The sequence below is a fragment of the Musa acuminata genome, unplaced genomic scaffold (genome assembly GCF_036884655.1).
Source record: "Musa acuminata AAA Group cultivar baxijiao unplaced genomic scaffold, Cavendish_Baxijiao_AAA HiC_scaffold_1144, whole genome shotgun sequence".
Taxonomy (NCBI): domain Eukaryota; kingdom Viridiplantae; phylum Streptophyta; class Magnoliopsida; order Zingiberales; family Musaceae; genus Musa; species Musa acuminata.
In genome coordinates this window covers 106,466-123,965 of record NW_027021356.1, presented here as the reverse complement: position 1 = coordinate 123,965, position 17,500 = coordinate 106,466, and the positions used below count along the sequence as shown (strand labels likewise).

General features: G+C 37.0%; 2 protein-coding genes across 4 annotated transcripts in view; one reads left to right on the top strand and one right to left on the bottom strand.

Annotated features, from left to right (window-relative positions):
- LOC135671628 (auxin efflux carrier component 5-like) overlaps positions 1–1,961 on the top strand; it is a 2,125-nt gene extending 164 nt beyond the window's left edge. The window contains exons 1-5 of one of the 2 annotated variants that reach the window (XM_065179845.1): positions 1–660; positions 738–823; positions 903–1,060; positions 1,457–1,533; positions 1,646–1,961. The exon at positions 1–660 is cut by the window's left edge and continues 164 nt beyond it. In XM_065179845.1, the coding sequence (XP_065035917.1) occupies positions 1–660; positions 738–823; positions 903–1,060; positions 1,457–1,533; positions 1,646–1,718 (1,054 nt within the window). In that variant the 3' untranslated portion in view covers positions 1,719–1,961. Of the gene's footprint in view, positions 661–737; positions 824–902; positions 1,061–1,162; positions 1,331–1,456; positions 1,534–1,645 lie in introns of those variants that run through there. The other variant, XM_065179846.1, reaches the window with a different exon arrangement.
- A 562-nt stretch (positions 1,962–2,523) lies between these two features.
- Positions 2,524–9,299, bottom strand: LOC135671629 (uncharacterized). Of its 2 annotated transcripts, none has more exons than XM_065179848.1 (14): positions 9,000–9,299; positions 8,052–8,174; positions 7,499–7,642; positions 7,259–7,376; positions 6,670–6,753; positions 6,461–6,579; positions 6,276–6,377; positions 5,849–5,965; positions 5,643–5,708; positions 4,885–4,951; positions 4,121–4,174; positions 3,956–4,045; positions 3,132–3,170; positions 2,524–2,967 (listed from the first exon to the last, which is right to left on the bottom strand). In XM_065179848.1, exons 3-14 carry the CDS (start codon positions 7,537–7,539, stop codon positions 2,848–2,850), a joined length of 1,017 nt encoding a protein of 338 aa, XP_065035920.1. In that variant the 5' UTR covers positions 7,540–7,642; positions 8,052–8,174; positions 9,000–9,299; the 3' UTR covers positions 2,524–2,847. The 2 variants fall into 2 exon arrangements, with proteins under 2 accessions (XP_065035920.1, XP_065035919.1); XM_065179847.1 differs by having other exon boundaries at positions 7,259–7,360; positions 9,000–9,296.
- Between the last annotated feature and the right edge of the window lie 8,201 nt (positions 9,300–17,500).

Below are 17,500 nucleotides of genomic sequence, written 5' to 3'. Positions count from 1 at the left end.
GGTGGCCATGGCGCCGCTGTACGTCGCTCTGGGTCTCGGGTACGGTTCGGTGCGGTGGTGGCGCATCATCACGCCGGAGCAGTGCGAGGCCATCAACCGCCTCGTCTCCTGCATCACCCTCCCTCTGTTCACCTTCGAGTTCACGCTCCACGTCGACCCCTTCGCCATGAACTACCGTTTCATCGCCGCCGACGCCGTCTCCAAGGTCATCATCGCCGTGCTGTTAGCCGCGTGGCCCAAGTGCAGCAGCAAGGGCAGCTACTGCTGGTCCGTCACCAGCTTCTCCCTTTCCACCCTCACCAATTCCTTGGTGGTGGGCGTGCCGCTGGTGAGCGCCATGTACGGGCGGTGGGCGCAGGACCTGGTGGTGCAGCTCTCGGTGGTACAGGCCATCGTGTGGCTCACGCTGTTGTTGTTCGTGTTCGAACTCCGCAAGGCGGGGTGCGGGCTGTTCTCGATAGCAGCAGCTCCCTCCTCCGCCGGTGGCGAGCTCGCGTCTGTCGAGTCACCGCCGCTCAAGGACGTCGACAGCGGCGGTCCCGAGGTCACACCACGACCTTCCTTCTGGTCGCTGATGAAGACGGTGTGGCTCAAGCTTGCTCTCAATCCCAACTCATACGCGAGCATCGTCGGCATCACCTGGGCCTTCATCGCAAGCAGGTACAGCACCGCAAACAACGCTGCACGACGACACAGCTTCAAACACTTTGCTTGCATCTGATGGATCACTGACTCAGGTGGCATTTCGAGATGCCAAGCATCATGGAGGGTTCAATTCTGATCATGTCCAAGGCAGGGACTGGAATGGCCATGTTCAGCATGGGTAAACACATCAAACTCACCACTAAATCCTAACCATTATGGTGGATCAATCCGATGAACCCATCGCCATTGTTTTGCAGGGCTGTTCATGGCTCTGCAAGAGAAGGTACTCGCCTGTGGACCGAGCCTGACCGCATTTGGGATGGTCTTGAAGTTTATCGCAGGCCCGGCAGCCACGGCCATCGGAGCCATCGCCGTCGGACTTCGTGGGGACGTCCTGCATCTGGCAATCATACAGGTAATCTAACTGTTCTGCCATTGTTTCGGTTGCATGCAATCTGAAGCAGAAGATGATCATAGTTTACATTCTGATAGACTCAATGATCATTACTTCGAACAGCTCCACCAAAGTATATCTTTGATGTAATTTACACAAGACAGACAGATTACATGCACAACTATTTTATTTCTTGGAGATGGGAGAGAAAGCTTTGCATCCATACGAACACATCAAGACCATAAATAACCACAGCATGTGTAGAGCAAGAAATTGACCTTAAGACCTCCTATAAGGAAGAAAGTGTACGACATCTTCATCATTCCTAGATCAGAATTGGGAGGGCTTTATTCTCTACAAAGAAAATAACTCTGCATGTTGAGTCGATTAATTCTGCTGGTGCTGAACATTTCGCAGGCTGCACTGCCTCAGTCCATCACCTCTTTCATCTTCGCAAGAGAATACGGATTGCATGCTGATGTGCTAAGCACTGCGTAAGTTGATACATATCAAGATTGCATACACAGATTACACACAATATATTATGTTCTTCGGTTGTTTTAGCCATCTCTCCTGATTAGTTTATAATCATTCTCTTCCTTTCAGGGTAATTTTTGGGATGCTGGTTTCTTTGCCTGTGCTTGTGGCATACTATGTGGTTCTGGGTTTCATGAGCTAACCCCAAACTCTTAACCCTTGTTCTGTTTTTGCTCTCCTGGAAAATTCTTCTTTCCTCCTGAATGTGTGTTTCTCTGCAATCCCTGTGTTGGTGAATTCTATGATGAGTCAAGGCTGAATATAATTCTGCAACAAGCTTGGTTTTCTTGTATTTGTGATCATTTAGAAACATGATGCAGAAGATGAGGAGAAGAGAAAAAGGAAAATGTATGTTATAAAGACAGACCAATTTTGTGGTTTTTTATTTTCCCAATTGCACCTATGGGTTTGTGGAATGTGCATCTGATGCTCACAAGATTACAAGGATGATGGCATGATATGTACTCCAATCCACAAGTAAATAAATGATGAACAAAATCAAGCATATGAATCCTTTACATACAAGTTATAGGTAAGCTTTCTTCCTGCAGATGCCAAATAGGTCATAACAAAACCTAGACTCATGGAAACATTTGATGAAAGAGTCACATGTCATAAAGACTTTGGTGAATTCCTCAAGGTGTTCCCAGAATATTATTGCCTTCTCCAAATCTTAACCATGGTAAGTGAATTCACACCATGACAGATTTAGTACAAATTTACTGAAAAATAGAGGCATGAAATTAGTAATGTAAAAGTATAACCCTACTGGTTATATCAATCATCTCACACGAAGGTTTCCTGCTATCAGAAAGTTCAACAGGAGTGGCTTTGGAAAACATCATCTTCCCAGGAGAGAAAACTTTGAAGCATAAAAGACTGGTGGTTTTGGGAATTGTTCAAGAATACTGCATTGATCTCAAGACAGGAGAAGTACCCTCAGTACATTAAAGTGATGAGGCAGCTCAGACTGACTATAAAATAGAAATTACAGGCCAGTCATGTTAAATGAAAGAATAAAAAACATACATCTATAATCTATTATCATTGACAAAGAATTGAAAACATTATTAGAGGATTGAGCTATACATTTGTTGCTATGACTCTGAAACAGAGGGCAGCTTTACTTGAGACATTTTTTTATCGTGATTGATTTCGTCATGGCAGCTGATGACAACTCTCCATGTGTCGAGCTTGACAGTGAACTGTATAGTGTGGTTAACTAATTTGTACTTAAATTGTTTGAGTTAGCTTATGTTGCAAGTTTAGTGCTATTGTCCAGGGTTTGTCTTAGGTTCAGGGTATGGATCGGACCAGCAATTATCTTCTGATACAGCCTTCTGCCATCTTTTCCTGAAGATCTCTGATTCAACATAAGATCGCTGCCTCACCTGCAAAATAGCTCGATCGAATCAAATTAGGATAAAGAAAGCAGAAAAGAAAGATGGGCCTTATTTGTCCAAGACGGTAGTAATAGAATATCAAATAGTAGTAGGTGCTTGAATATATCATCAAAAAGGTGACCAGAAGCAATATGGCGAATGCAATTACTTACCGCATATCTGTTGTTGGCAGCAGGTCTTTCAGAAGATACCTGTCAAGTACAAATCTATGAGTCAGAAGGGTCAAAATAACTATAATTTGGAAAAGGCATGAGAACCTGACCAGTTCTCCGTAATGAAGACTTAGACATGAAACAAAGTATAATACTTGGTCATTGCATCTTCGAGATTAAAAAAAGAAAAACTGAAGAGCCGAATAGTTCACGAGGCATTTGGAACAATTTCCAGGTGTATGGTAAAATAACATGTGCAACCACACAGATCATGCCAGATTATATATCTGCTCCAGATATATGTGCTTGTTGAAAAATTTAAAAATCCTTAACTCAAGATCGCAAGCAATTTACATTTTAGTTCATCATCCTTGACATGAATTCAGAACACACACGACCAAGGAATGTTGAGCAGACATGGAGGAGAGAGAGTAGCTGAGAGATTTGGTTTGTAAATCCTACATCAACCAACTACAACTGCTCTAATCTAATGGGACTTAATGGAAAAAAGGAAATAAAAGCAAGGAAACATGATGGTCATATGTCTATCTATATATGTCAAGTGTTGTGGTGCATAGACTAGCATATACCATTTAAAGAATAGTAAAGAGAGAAAAATAACACAAAACATAGAGATTTCATCATTTGCGCCACAAGCCTATATCCAAATTGAAGGCAGGATAGTTTTCACTATAAAAAAGTAGTAGGGAACATGGGGAATGGGGATGGCTTAAGCATAATAATATAATAAAATAGAATTCAAGTCTTCGTGTTAAAATAAAAGGAAATTTGTCATGTTGGTCTCTTCAAAATCAAGAACTTACCGTCTTATCGTCAAACCAACCAAGTGTAGGCAATCCCTTATGAACTATGTATTCACTGTCCACCACTCCAACATTTTTGCTCCGATCACCCTATCAAGATTTTTCTTAGATGTCTTATTGACAAGAAATATTTGAAAACACTGTTCCTGTATATGGGAATTTTACCTGAGCACAGTAACCAAGTTTCATATCAAGACCCCATGCATGAATCAAGTCACTCTACAAAGAAACATGACAAAGAAAAGGATTATTTATTATATTTCAGTATGAAGACAAAATATATCATGAAACATAGTCAAAGAGTTGTGTCTTGCATTGTTTATACAAATATATTCCAGAGTCACATTAGATCTCATTATATGGCAATGATATGAGAACCAAATAGTTGTTTCCGAAAACAAAATTTTGACAAAACTCTGCATAAACAATATAGCAAAAAAATTTTATATATGCCTCTAAAGTCAATGACTTCCATATTTATCCCACAAAATTAAATTAAGCATATGCATCTGCACAAACATAAAACCTCGTAAATATGTTTTGATAGTTAATCTCCATCAGTTGACTGTCATTTGGCTGTTAATTGAAACTCTAGTTGATGTTGATACCCTTAGAACATACTTTTCTATGAGAATTTCATGTTGGTAAGAATTTTTAAGATATTCCATATGTTTATACATTTTCGAAATCAAATTACTTGTAGCTGCAATTAGTAGTGGCTTACATAATACATTGAGCTTTTGGACTGAGGAGCACGTATGGAATATCTCAATACGTAAGGAACTTAAGATAGAATTTGTAAGAGGAATTACACTATTTTTAAACTTCACAAGGATAGGTATGTAGAAACCCCAAAGAACATAATAGTAGAATTAGAGAGATGCATGCAAAACATAATTCACATAAAGAACTAAAGCATTTTAACAGACTTGAATCATATGCCATGCACAACGCCAGGCAGCTCTTGAGAAGACGGGGGCCATCAGTTCTACCCACCTGCAGTAAGTAAATCTGTCAGCAGTGAAGGAAAGCACTATTTATTGAACTGTCAGAGAAAGAATTTTATTTTGTGAAGTTCTCCTAGAAATAGCTGCTTCAGCTTCTTCTCCCAGTCCAGCATCACAATTAAATTTCAGTTTTTTAGATTACAAAATACAAAGTCAGAGAAAGATGAAATTCACATCTTCAACTATAATCCAAGAATGGGGTCAACACATTGGAGTTTGGTTTAGTTGTCACACAAATTTACATGATCATATACAAGTAATAACCTATGTTGAATATGTTCTGCGTGTCCACTTATGAGTTTGGTAGTCACGAACAGATTAAATTATGTAAAATGTCAACAGAAGCAATATTGATTATGCAAACCGTGTAACTATACATACATATCCCCTGCAACCTCTTTGTCTATCATGTGCAATGAAATTAGCAAATATCCAAAAAGGTCCACTCAAAGTTTTATGTTTTACTTATCAGGATAAGATCAAGACAAAATGACCATTCCCTGTACGATTATGAAGGTCACAGACCATAAATTTAAAATAGTTATCATATTTAACCCAAACTAACTTCACTAAAGGATGAAGGATAGTCTTTGTTTCAATAGAAAAATTAAAAGTATATCAATATGACTGATTAGATATCCAAATTCAACAAATACGCATTCAGGAAAAAGGAAGCTCACCCAGTGCACGGAGGAGCACTACTGTTCTGGTAACATTTGCTGCCACCATTGAACTTGTACATCCTTCTGTTTTTCAAACAAATTATTCTCATGATTGCCAATGCTATGAGAAGTAGACATCACATACCAGAAGTATGGAATAGATTCCACTTGCAACAAAATAAATAGCATAGTATTGATCAGTTCTACTGGGGACACAACAGCACCTGTGTACATCTCCTTTCCTTGAACGAACAGTAATCTGATGGTGAATCCTAGATTTCGCTGGCTCAAGTGCAGGCTGTGATATCTCCAAGCCTTCCCTTTCAACAATTGTTAAGTATCTGCAGGAGTTAAACGACAGCCAAGTACAACTACTGAACAAATTAATCCAAGCCATACAACATGGACTTAAGCTATTCATAAAGTTTCAAAGTCCATTACAAATGCTCAAGTCAAGAAGCTTCAAGAACTCAAGTCAATGACAAGAAGCTCCAGTTAACCAGTACTATATGACAATTCAATGTAAATTTCTCAGTTCTCTAAAATCACATCTGTCGTTTAAACTAGGAATAAAGTTTCAACCATTAAGATCCTGATACAATTCTAGTTTTCATATCCTGAACAAAGAAATGGTGAAGAACAAACACTGACTTTTCAGGATGAAAATTTTCCACTTCAAGATCCTCATCCCATAGGAAGACATACTTGTATGGTGCAACTATGTCTGGATGTAAAAAGCGTTTAGCAAACCACCTGCAAAACATATTATTGTTTTTCCAATGAGCTACACACCTCAAGTGTATAATTTCAGCTATATTTTGGGAACAATAAATTACCATTTTGTTTGATTGATTGCAGAAATATGTAAAGCACTGCCACTCCATTGTAAGTCTTTCCATTCATCAACAACACCATCGTAGTGAAAAAGAATTATAGTGAAGTCACTGGAAGCAAACTAGAATACAGATAAAGAATTTGGCTAAAACTATAACCATTTAAATAATTTGAACAAGAAAAAGATTCATGAGACAGTGATTTATTTTACCTTGATTATGATTTGATTTACAATTTCCTTTTGTTTAATTCCAACTGGCATCGCCAATAAGCTCTTTTGCAAAATGTTATTTTCCTGTTCCCAAAATTTGCAAGAATAGACGTCATCACAGTAAACTTCAACATAAATGTGATATACAATTTATTCAAAATAGAGATCATATCTTCTTCGACAGAATCACAGTTAACTACAAGTCTCATAGAACAGATACTTTTTGCTGCAGTCCAGATTTCTGCAATTGCACAACACAATGGCCTACCCAAAATTCAAAGATGATGGCTGATAGATACAGACAATATATTGATCCCAAAAATTGCACATTATCATCCTAGTGTTTGTGCAACATGAATTGTGCTCCATTATGGCGGAATGGTGTCTTAGAACTCCTTTTGTCAGGTATTGAACTTGTGCTAGTTAGCACAGACCCGTTACAAATAATGCCAGCATATACAGATCCTGTCAGAACATTACCAGGATCCACCATTTGGAAAAACTAATCCCTGGTTAATACCTTGAACGATCTTACACTCAACAGCTAGGTAACAAGATGATAAAACTATGAGATAAATATGTAGTACACCTTTCCATTTGGAGGACCCCATAGAGGCACCATTTCCATGTCTGATGTCTGGCAAACAATTCCTTTTGGCAATGGTTCACTTCCCGAAGATATGCATGTACGCTGAAAATCATTAACACTGAAATCATAAGAACATAAAGTAAAATATTTATTTATACAAGGGTATAAATGACAAAGAAAGTATGATTTTTCATGTGAAACATGCTCAACAGATTCAAAGCCAGCACCGTAGCTAATAACCTTGCATGAGTTGAACCCGGTGGTCCCCAAATTGGTGTCATGAGACCATGAATCAGCTTGACGGGCCTGCAAGTTTGATAGGCCAATCTCTGATGTGCCTCGAGTTATCCCTACAAAGTCAGTTGATGCCCCAGTCGACACTTTCTGCAATAAGGAAAAAAACATTATGTCCATAAAATTACAATATTACAATTTACAAAGGCAAGTAGTTAGTGAATAACTTGGTATTAATGACTAAGAATATGCTTCTCCCATAACATAACATAAAAAATAAATTTAATAAAAGCATAGAAGTCTTATATGATTGCTACACAGAAGACCATGATGTTGCTATATCCACAGCCTTTAAAGGCAGAGGAGCACACCAAAATATTATTGTCTGATTTAAATACTAAAGTTATAAGGAGAAGTTCATGGTCATTAATAAACAAAATTATATATCAGAAGTCTTTCAGTATGAAAAAAAGAAATAGTCAGCTAAATTTAAGACTATAAATCACTGGATGTTAAAATATAAGAAAAAACAAAAACAAAGTTGGAAAACGTATCATACCTCCTCATAATCAAATACAACAAAGGAGGTCCCAAGGATGAACACAAAACATAGGAAAGCAGCTGCATGGGAGATGCTACAAAAGCATAATCTCCGACTTGAGGGATCGGTTACAAGAGGACCCTGCAGGAAGTTTTTGAAAAGGTAAAGGAAGAAATTAATTTACATAGTTCTCTTTACACACAAAAAGGAAAGCGATAAAAATAACATCATGAAAAAATCGAACCAAATCGCACACGTAAAAGGGAAAAAAATAAAGAAAATAAACATGAGGCATTCCTCAATCAAGTCATCAATATAGTCTTATGTCTCAAGAATTGAACAGACCAAATATGTGCTTTGACAGATTTGATAGTTCACTTCCTCACATACTTCTTTACGATACATGTCGCAAAATTATCCATAAAAGCCACTGTCAACGCAAAATATGATCCAAGTGTTTAAAACACATAGGCAAAATCGTTCATCTACGAAATCCAAATGACAATTTCATGCACGAGAGTTAGAGCTACTGGGATTTTCTTCTTTTTTCTTTTTTTTTTGAGAAGAAATGATTCGTTTATAACAACGGAAATCCCATAAAAAAGAATGTGAAAAAACATTACCCCAAAAATTCCGAATGAGGCAATAAAATCAATTTACAAATGTTAACAACAGAAAATAAAATAAAATCTAAACAGAAATTCTTCTAAAAAGATGCAATTTTTAATAAATAGAATAACAAATATCTAAGAGATGAAATCAAGCAGCTCCAATAAAAGGCAAGACAAGCAAGTTGGATGACTTCATCAGACACAAAACTCCAACAAAGTCTGCAACAAAACAGATACCACTCCGGAAAAGAAACCCACAAACCCACCATAAAGAAATGATCTTTGGATCAAAACCACAAATTTGAAAATCATAAGAAGCTGTCGCGAAGAGACGAGAGATGAGAGAGTTCCTCACCATAAGGAAGAGGAAGCAACCATGAAACCAGAAGGAAGAGGGGACCTCCCCGCAAAGGAGGTTTGGGTATATCAGAAGGTCTCAACCGCTCGCACGGAGAAGAGAACCAAGCCGATGTAGGACTCCCAAAACAATTCGAGTCTTCTCGAAGGATGCCGCTTCCCGATAAGAACAGTGAGATGGGGCTGGTGGAGGTTACTTTAGGGGTCGGTTTTCTTCTCTCTGTAGGAAGAAAGCTGCGATGGATTGTTGCCTACGAGTCAAGGGCGGAGAAGTGGCGGAGGAGGAGGAGTGAGGCGCTTTCTGGTCTCGGTCGCGTCCATTCCGTGAAGTGGAGAGACAGGAATACAGAAGGCATACTCGATCTCGACGCACCCGCACGGTTCCCTCCGCTTTAATTTGAGAAAAAGCGCGAACCGCGATGCAGCACTCAAGTGGGACCCATCCGGTACGTTGGCATATTTGGTGAAATGCGTAAGTATCTGGAGAGAGCCAGAAACGCAATGAATGATTCAGTGTCAAAGAAAAGGACAGAAAACACCTTCGTTGGGAATCAGACATCAGCCTGACACCTGGGTGGCCCACGTGGCTTTCCATAGGAGAAAGGGGAAAGGATGTTGCGTGTCTGAGCTGGGACAGGTGAGCGCCGCCAACTCTCATTAACTTCGTGCGTCCCGGTGGGCCACGTCCGGTTGTGCGCGTGGAGTAAGGAGAAGTATATGCTTTCCACCATTTATACACTTATGTAATATATATAGATATAGTATATATATATATTAAATAGATAAATATGAAGAGTCAGGTTGTTTGGCCGCCCACTCGAACGTCGCCATCATCCCATCTCAACTTTCCATTCATTGCACAACTCCCTAAAATTCCAAGTAGAATCTCACATTTTCTTTTTTTATTTTCATTACATATTATATATATATATATATATATATATATATATATAAAAACTTGAACCTGACATTTATGGGAATAATGTACTAATCATGGAATAATATGCCAACTCCCAGTCTCACCGACAAATCTCATAAAAATTTTATCGTCTAGCACAGTGAATCATTTTGATTATGAAAAATAATGGAGTTAATCTATTCTGGTCACAGTTAGAGGAGCGATTAACATCTTATTTATAATCAATAGATTTAGTAATTATCATATCAAGTAATAATATTCTAATCAATCATTCTCTAATCAATAGATTATATATATATATATATATATATATATATATATATATATATATATATATTAATTTTTTAATGAATATAACGTTGGCGATCTATTAGAAATACTATAAGTTGGTAATAAACCCTACTCCTAATAAAACTTGTCTACCTCATCATTAAATATTTATTAGAGATCAAACATAAACTTATGAAGCCTTGAAATGTCCAAGTAATGTTGAGCTATGTTAGGGTAGATTCTCGATATGTCTTTCGGTGACTATGCAAATAGAGCAAAATTCTCCAAAAAAATAATTGATAAGCTACACCCGACTCTTCTAGGGAAGGGTCATCCCGACCATGATAATTTGGTTGAGTGGAGCTTTGTCTTGACTTTATCTACTTGATATATAAGGTAGATTTGACCAAGTCTTATGAGTTTATGGGTGGTACCTTGGGTTAGGTTTTCTTTAGTATGGATACTATCATTAAGTAGTAGTAGCACGACTCTCTTAGATTATTTTTTAGTTTTTCAATCTCAGTCCTCATTAGAAACTTTATCGTCATGTAATAAGTCAATACTACTGCCCTCAATCTATTCAGTGTGGGTCAACCTATAATCGTATTATACATCGAGGGTATATTCACTCTCATGAACTTAATCAATATTGTTTTGGAACATAACTCATATCAAGAAAGTGATATATAGACTCACAATCTTGAGAGACAAGATGGAGTCATCGGTGAACCCTATTAACAAAAAAGTCATTGTAGTAAGATCGTTAGCTGATTGTCTAAATTTACGAAAAACATCAAAGTAGAGGATAATAACTAACCTATTTATGTCGATAATGACTCTCTTCTTTTGGGCATTGATCATGCTCACAAAGACCACTAAGACATCATTATGATTCGATCAAAGTACTCTACCTCTTCCTCTTTAAAGATTATTTTTGAGTCACCCTTCATCCTCGTATACTTTTTTAGTAATAGCTTGGGCATAAGCTTTATAGGCCAAGGAGGTGTCTCTCTAAGGTGGATCTACCAATAATGGTATCAATGTATCTCTCTATTGGCTTCTAAGGGTGTGGTAAGGGTTCTCGTTACTTTCCAATTAACCACTTAAGATGTCTCTAACATATAAGCACTTCGATTTACTCTTTCAAGTTGCGACATTCTTCAGTGTCGTAGCTATAATCTTGATGAAACTGATAGTATTTGAACTTATCTTTTTTTGTCACGGGTCTTCATTGGTTGAGAGATTCATAAGAGTCATTTCTATTTTATTTGGAGGAAGACTTCAATTTTAGTCATATTTAAAGTAGTCAACTCGGGTAAGGTAGCTCAGGTCGTTTATTTCTCTTTCATCAAAGTGATTTTAGGGTCAGAGCTGATCATGACCCGTCTTGCTTTGAGCATCTACCATGTCTAAGATCTCATTTGCACACTGATTGACAAAGTCCATGAGCGTTTCTTTCTCCACCTGCCTAAGTTCGAGGAGTGTTATTACTGAAGGCTGAGAGCATATGTTATCAAAAAAGGGAAGTATAAACTCTCTCCCCAACTAAGGAAAATAGTAAATGGAAAGCGACTTCAAACGAGTGTACTCTTCTTGTGCTAGCCTCTTAACATGGCCCGGAAGCTGTGACACATTAGAATATCCGAGATGTCATATAATAATATATAGGTGTGGAAAGCTAAAATATGCTAGATTAGATTGGCATTATCATTAAACACCTTCGAGATAAAAGCTCATTGAAATTGATTCCTCTTTGATTTTTGGTTGAACAGTGATTAACCCAAGGTAGGGTCAACCAATGCTTCCCCTCTTGACTGCCAGAGCTATTATTGCATCTCTTCCAAATGTCAATCCATTTATTATAGTGGGATTCACAAGAAGTCCTCGGTCAAGTTCATTGATTTGGCTTCGGATTTAAGAAAGGTAGATTAAGGCTAATGCGGTATGTTGAATTCCACGATCATGGACTGAAGTGTCTCCTTGACCAATGGTTTGAGAGGCCTCGCACACTCCTTAGATGTTGGCATTGTGCTTAATCAAGAAACCTAGTGGCGATGGAGCCATGGACCGTAGGTGAGCTAGTGACACTATTTATTAAGCCAATTAGGGAAAAAGTGAAGCAATGACTTGTCTCATATATGTTAGCATATGTACTCAATGAGTGAGGTTTAAAAACACTTCAATGAGAATAAATAGGTGGCTCGAGGCCGTCCCTAGGGATGAGAGATTTGGGTTGTTGAATAGGTACTAATATCTCATTATTATTTGTTCTGAGATAGATGCACCAATATGCAAAAATAGTGGCTACTATCCCCTATGTGAAAGTACTATATTAGTTTATGGTAAAAACTCTTTGCTCGGGCATTTATTAAGAGAATTGATGGGTGAGCATTTCATTGACATTGAGTCCTCTTTCTAGTGTCAAAAATATTATAGAAAGATGTTATTGATATCTTGACCAACTCGATGCGATTTAAACTCATGTGCACACAAGGTTGTTCAAGGTGCTGCTAAAGTGAAAACGTCAAAATCCTAAAGTGCCACTAGCATGAATATTGAGATCGAGAGAGGTTTTCTAAGCCGATCTCTCTAATGCCCAAGTTAGTAATTCGAGAAAGATAAAGTATGAGTATGAGAAGTGAAAAATGATATCTCTGTGCTAAAAATAAACTTTTATATCTGATTATAAAGAGAAAATAAATATTCTAGAAAGAGACAACACTTAATTACCTTTAATAATCTTCACTTGACATTTTTCTCTATGCGAGCAATAAATATTTTTTTTAAACAGAGACCATATATTTGATCAACATTATTCTCTGTATCAACTTATATACCCAAAATAGTCCCAAAGGTTTTAATAAACTTTTTTTTAGGTCTTCTTGCAAAAATAATCAGTATGATCTTATCACATTTAATCATGAAATTTATAGGTCTTCTTCCAACGTATCAATGACCTGCACACCCTTTCTCATGGTGTTGCTTCAATTAAAAGAAAACAAAAACCTCCACCCTACGCGCATAGGATAACAAAAATGGAGGAGGCTCAAGGAGGGGTACAGTGAGTACATTTAGACTTGAGTTTGGTACTGGTGTGATGCCTCGGCTGGAGTCCTGATTGAAGAAGAGGAGCTGTGGACCCACCTTATTTTGACCTGTGCGTGTGGCCCACAAAATATTGTCCCACTCATTTATAGCCCACAGGATAGTGGTTCTTTGGTGCCTTGGGAGAGAGAGAGAGAGAGAGAGAGAGAGAGAGAGAGAGAGAGAGGAGATTAAAAGGGACATCCAATGTGGTTTAGAATTGTTCGTTGACTTATGAAAATAGTTATTTTTAGTCCTTTCTCATTAGAGTATGTGTAATTAGATCTTAATGTCACATTTATATGATTTAAACTTAGGCTTCGTTCTTTATGATGCGTTCCTCATGCATCATAGCATCTCAAGCCTTTCTGAAACTGAAGCTTCAAGAAGCAACCACACTTTGTTGAACTTTGAGCCCAGCACTTCTGAGATCTGAAGACATTACTCATCAGGGAGGGTCAACATGTTGATGGTTGACCCAGTGTGATGACAGATCTCTTTGTGGATGAAAATATTAGTCAACCATAAACATCACATCCAAATGGCAACTTGTTTCAGAGTTGCCTACCAAGGTGGTAAAAGTCCACCTCCAATGTTTAGGAGATGCAGTGGCCACAGAAGGGTGCAATTGGCTCAACAAGTTCACAGTTCTTTTTCTTGTAGAATGACCTCCATGGATGTCATCCTTGGAAACATACACATTAAATAAGGAGCAGCGGGAGATTTTTGACCCCTGTTGTAGATTCAGAGAACATAAGTAAGTTGGGAGGTGGAAAAATCTAGAAATATGATGTGTTACATAATGGAGAATATATATAATTTTGGAAAAAAAAAAGGAGAAAAATATGATGGAGGAAAAATTAATTCCTTTTTGCACTCATTTGTAGATTATTTATTTATAACTTGAATAATTATCTAACATATATTATTCTGGACTATATTCTTAATACTATGATTAAAAAGATGTATCGAGAGATCCAAATTGATTAGTATATTATTACGTAAATGGCATGTCTTATATTCGAATCTACATATCAACATTATGTATATAATATAATATATTTTTTAATTTTTAAAAAATATTATAATCAGAGAATATCTATCGAAAAAGTGAGATAATAATAACCATGATGATGTCATTAATCTCCTAGGCTTTTCACCAGCTAAAAATCCAGTTATTGCCCATTGCATGATGCACATCACATTTATTGATTGCATGACACCCACAGAGCTGGTGTTTGATGGCCAATGGTATACATTTAGAGGTCCATGTTTGAATGCTTAACACTGCATGATGAAGAGGAATTAGCTTCCACTTGAAGATAGTAATATATGTGGAGGGGTTGGAGTCAAGTATTGATGATGATAGGGTATCAATGATATAGCAGGTTGCTTCTAGAGACCAAAAGTTTGTGGGGCCAGGAAAGATACTCTTGACCTGTTTTTCACAAGATATGTATGATACTTGGTAGCACTTTGTAAATAAATAAATAAATAAATTTATTTATTTATTTATATCTACATGAAATTGGATGAGAGTATCTATTTTAATCTATTTTTATTTATTAAAAATATTTATAAGTAAAATTAAATTTTATATAAAATATAAATATATTATAACATCTCGATTAATTTTACTAAATAAAATTAAGATTGACTTATAACTATCTGATGAGTATTATTGATATATTAGTTAGTCTATTTAATTTGGATCATGACATAATGATCAAATTTGCTTGATGCTTTTGTACATTTAAACAAATTTCTAAATTAATATTTCTCTTCTATAGTTGAGAATATAAATATTTTCTTGATGCTTTTGTACTATCTCCTTTATGAGAAGATACCCTTTTCTTCTTTTTTTTTCCCATTGTATCCTTTGGTGTCCAATTTGCTTGTGGGTGCCTACTATCATCTTATCTATACTTTTCTTTCTCATTTGATTGGAGGATACCTTGTGAACATCACTAGAAGAATTGCACCACACTTCACATACTTTTGCAATATGGCACCTTTTGTACAAAAAAGCATCAGTGGCTTTGTCACATGCTACATTTCTTTTGGAAGTGTCATAGGGTGGACACTTTTACTTGTATTAAGTTTGGCATTTTCCTGAAGGATGAGCAGTGGTGGAATTCCTGGGATGCTTGATGAGGGTTGATGCTCTTGAGATTAACTTTTAGAGGCTTGATCATTTTGAGACAAGAATTATCTACCTAACAAAGCATTTGTCATAATACAAAGCATGATGCAATGAAGAGAACTCGAGACACATGTAGGACAAAGTCATCTCTATTCATTATATATATTGTTTTTGTCTTCTTGCTTGATGGATAGTTCAAAAGTTAATTCTCCATCGATGAGAATGAAAAGTGACACCTTGAACTGATCCTTAATATACTTTATGTAAATGACATGAGAAGATGTTGTCTAATTTTTTTTTCTTCTCCAATGTTAATAGATGAGGGATATTTATGCTCATTATACCTTATAATTATGACTTACAAAAAAGACATTTATGCATCTTTGTTACATGGCTCCTACTCGGATGAACATTATCTAGAAAGTCATCTTCATATCAAGCTTACATGTGTTACGGAGAGTGGAAATGTATACTAAGTCAAAGGAATTGTTGGTAATCAAATCGATGGTGGATATAGTTCTCAATTTTCGGGATCGAATTGGCCAAAAAATAATTATTATCCATCATTGTAGTGTTAATTGTAGATGAACAAGTGTGTTCAGTGGAAACATGTAACTTGTAGGATTAACAAAGGTGAACTACAAGAGTAGGAGCTATTTTCATCGACGAATTATAATACCTCAATTAATCTCATAAATTAACGGGGTGTTACATGAATCGTCAATACTTTTGTGATCATGTATTAGGCAAAGTATAGTGGGCTTCAAGAACGAGAAACTTGATAGCCCAAGTTGTTAGCGTGTCATATCAACATAAGCACATTTCAAGAGCCCCATTTGATGGATGAATTTTTTTGGAGGTCAATATTCCCATTCATGTTTCCAAAGAAACAATTTTGTGATGGGTTAAAAGCCAATGATTTTTTTAATATTAAAAGTAAAATAAAAAGTATTATATTTATTTTTTCTTTACGAAAGTAGAAACTATATTATTTCAAAAAGAGAGCCGTCATTTAATTTATATTTTCTCCACAATCTATTTATCATAAGTCTATCTCTCCATGAGAGTTAGAGGGTAATTTCAAACCAAATATATTTAATATCATATGCAATTCTTTTAATCTTTCATGCTCTATTTTATCATGTCATAATTGTCTAGATGAAAATGATTAATTAAGTTTATTTTCCAACACATTTGTTGAAGTCTCACTGGATTCACTCCCTTCCCCCTCATCTATTCAATGCAGAAGTTTCATGCAAATAATATCTTATATTCCACTTGTAATGCCTATTAATCAGCTTAAAACATCATTCATAATAAGCACACAAACCCTCTTTTCCTGTAACCAAATACAAAGCATATTACAAACTTTGCTACTTGAAGCTATCTTAATGAGGAAGGATATCAACAGCCATCAAAACCATCAATATCATGACCCTATTCCTAAGCCCTTTTCTCTTTCGGTATATCCTGGTCTGCCGAGCAAGCTATGGCTTCAGTGGATAGGGAGTCATGATGCTAAGGTCAGCTTCGGAGCCTGTACTCGTATGCTTAAACTTGTCCTGGATACACTATGCCTTGCTGCATCCTTCTTACATGATATCCATTTGGCGTACGTTGTCATCGGCATAATCTACATATACTTCCGCATGTTCATTATTGTCCTAACGTATCGCTAAAGTATACATAAACATTTACTTCACTCTCTCTCTCTCTTTCTCTCTATGTTGCCTTGTGGATGTCTTTAATGTGTGTAAGGATCAGGAGATGATAAGGTAGCAGGAGTCAGTGGTCACGGCATGTTTAAGTTCACGAGGCCATGCAAGTAGGTCTCGCCCCACCTATGGAGTTGGGCATGGGACGTCCATGCTTCGTAGCCTCTGCTGCAGCTTCCTTCCTCTTATTTTATGTGCTGCAAGCCTATCAACTGCCGTTGGTTTCAGCACGAGAGAGGGGACAGATCCAGGGAGAAAGCCTGAATGCAGATCGATATCATTCATTGCATGATTGCCTCTGTCTGTCCTGAATTCAATAGTCTGCAGCAGGTATCAACACTGCCAAGCCATTTTACGTCCTTCCCTGC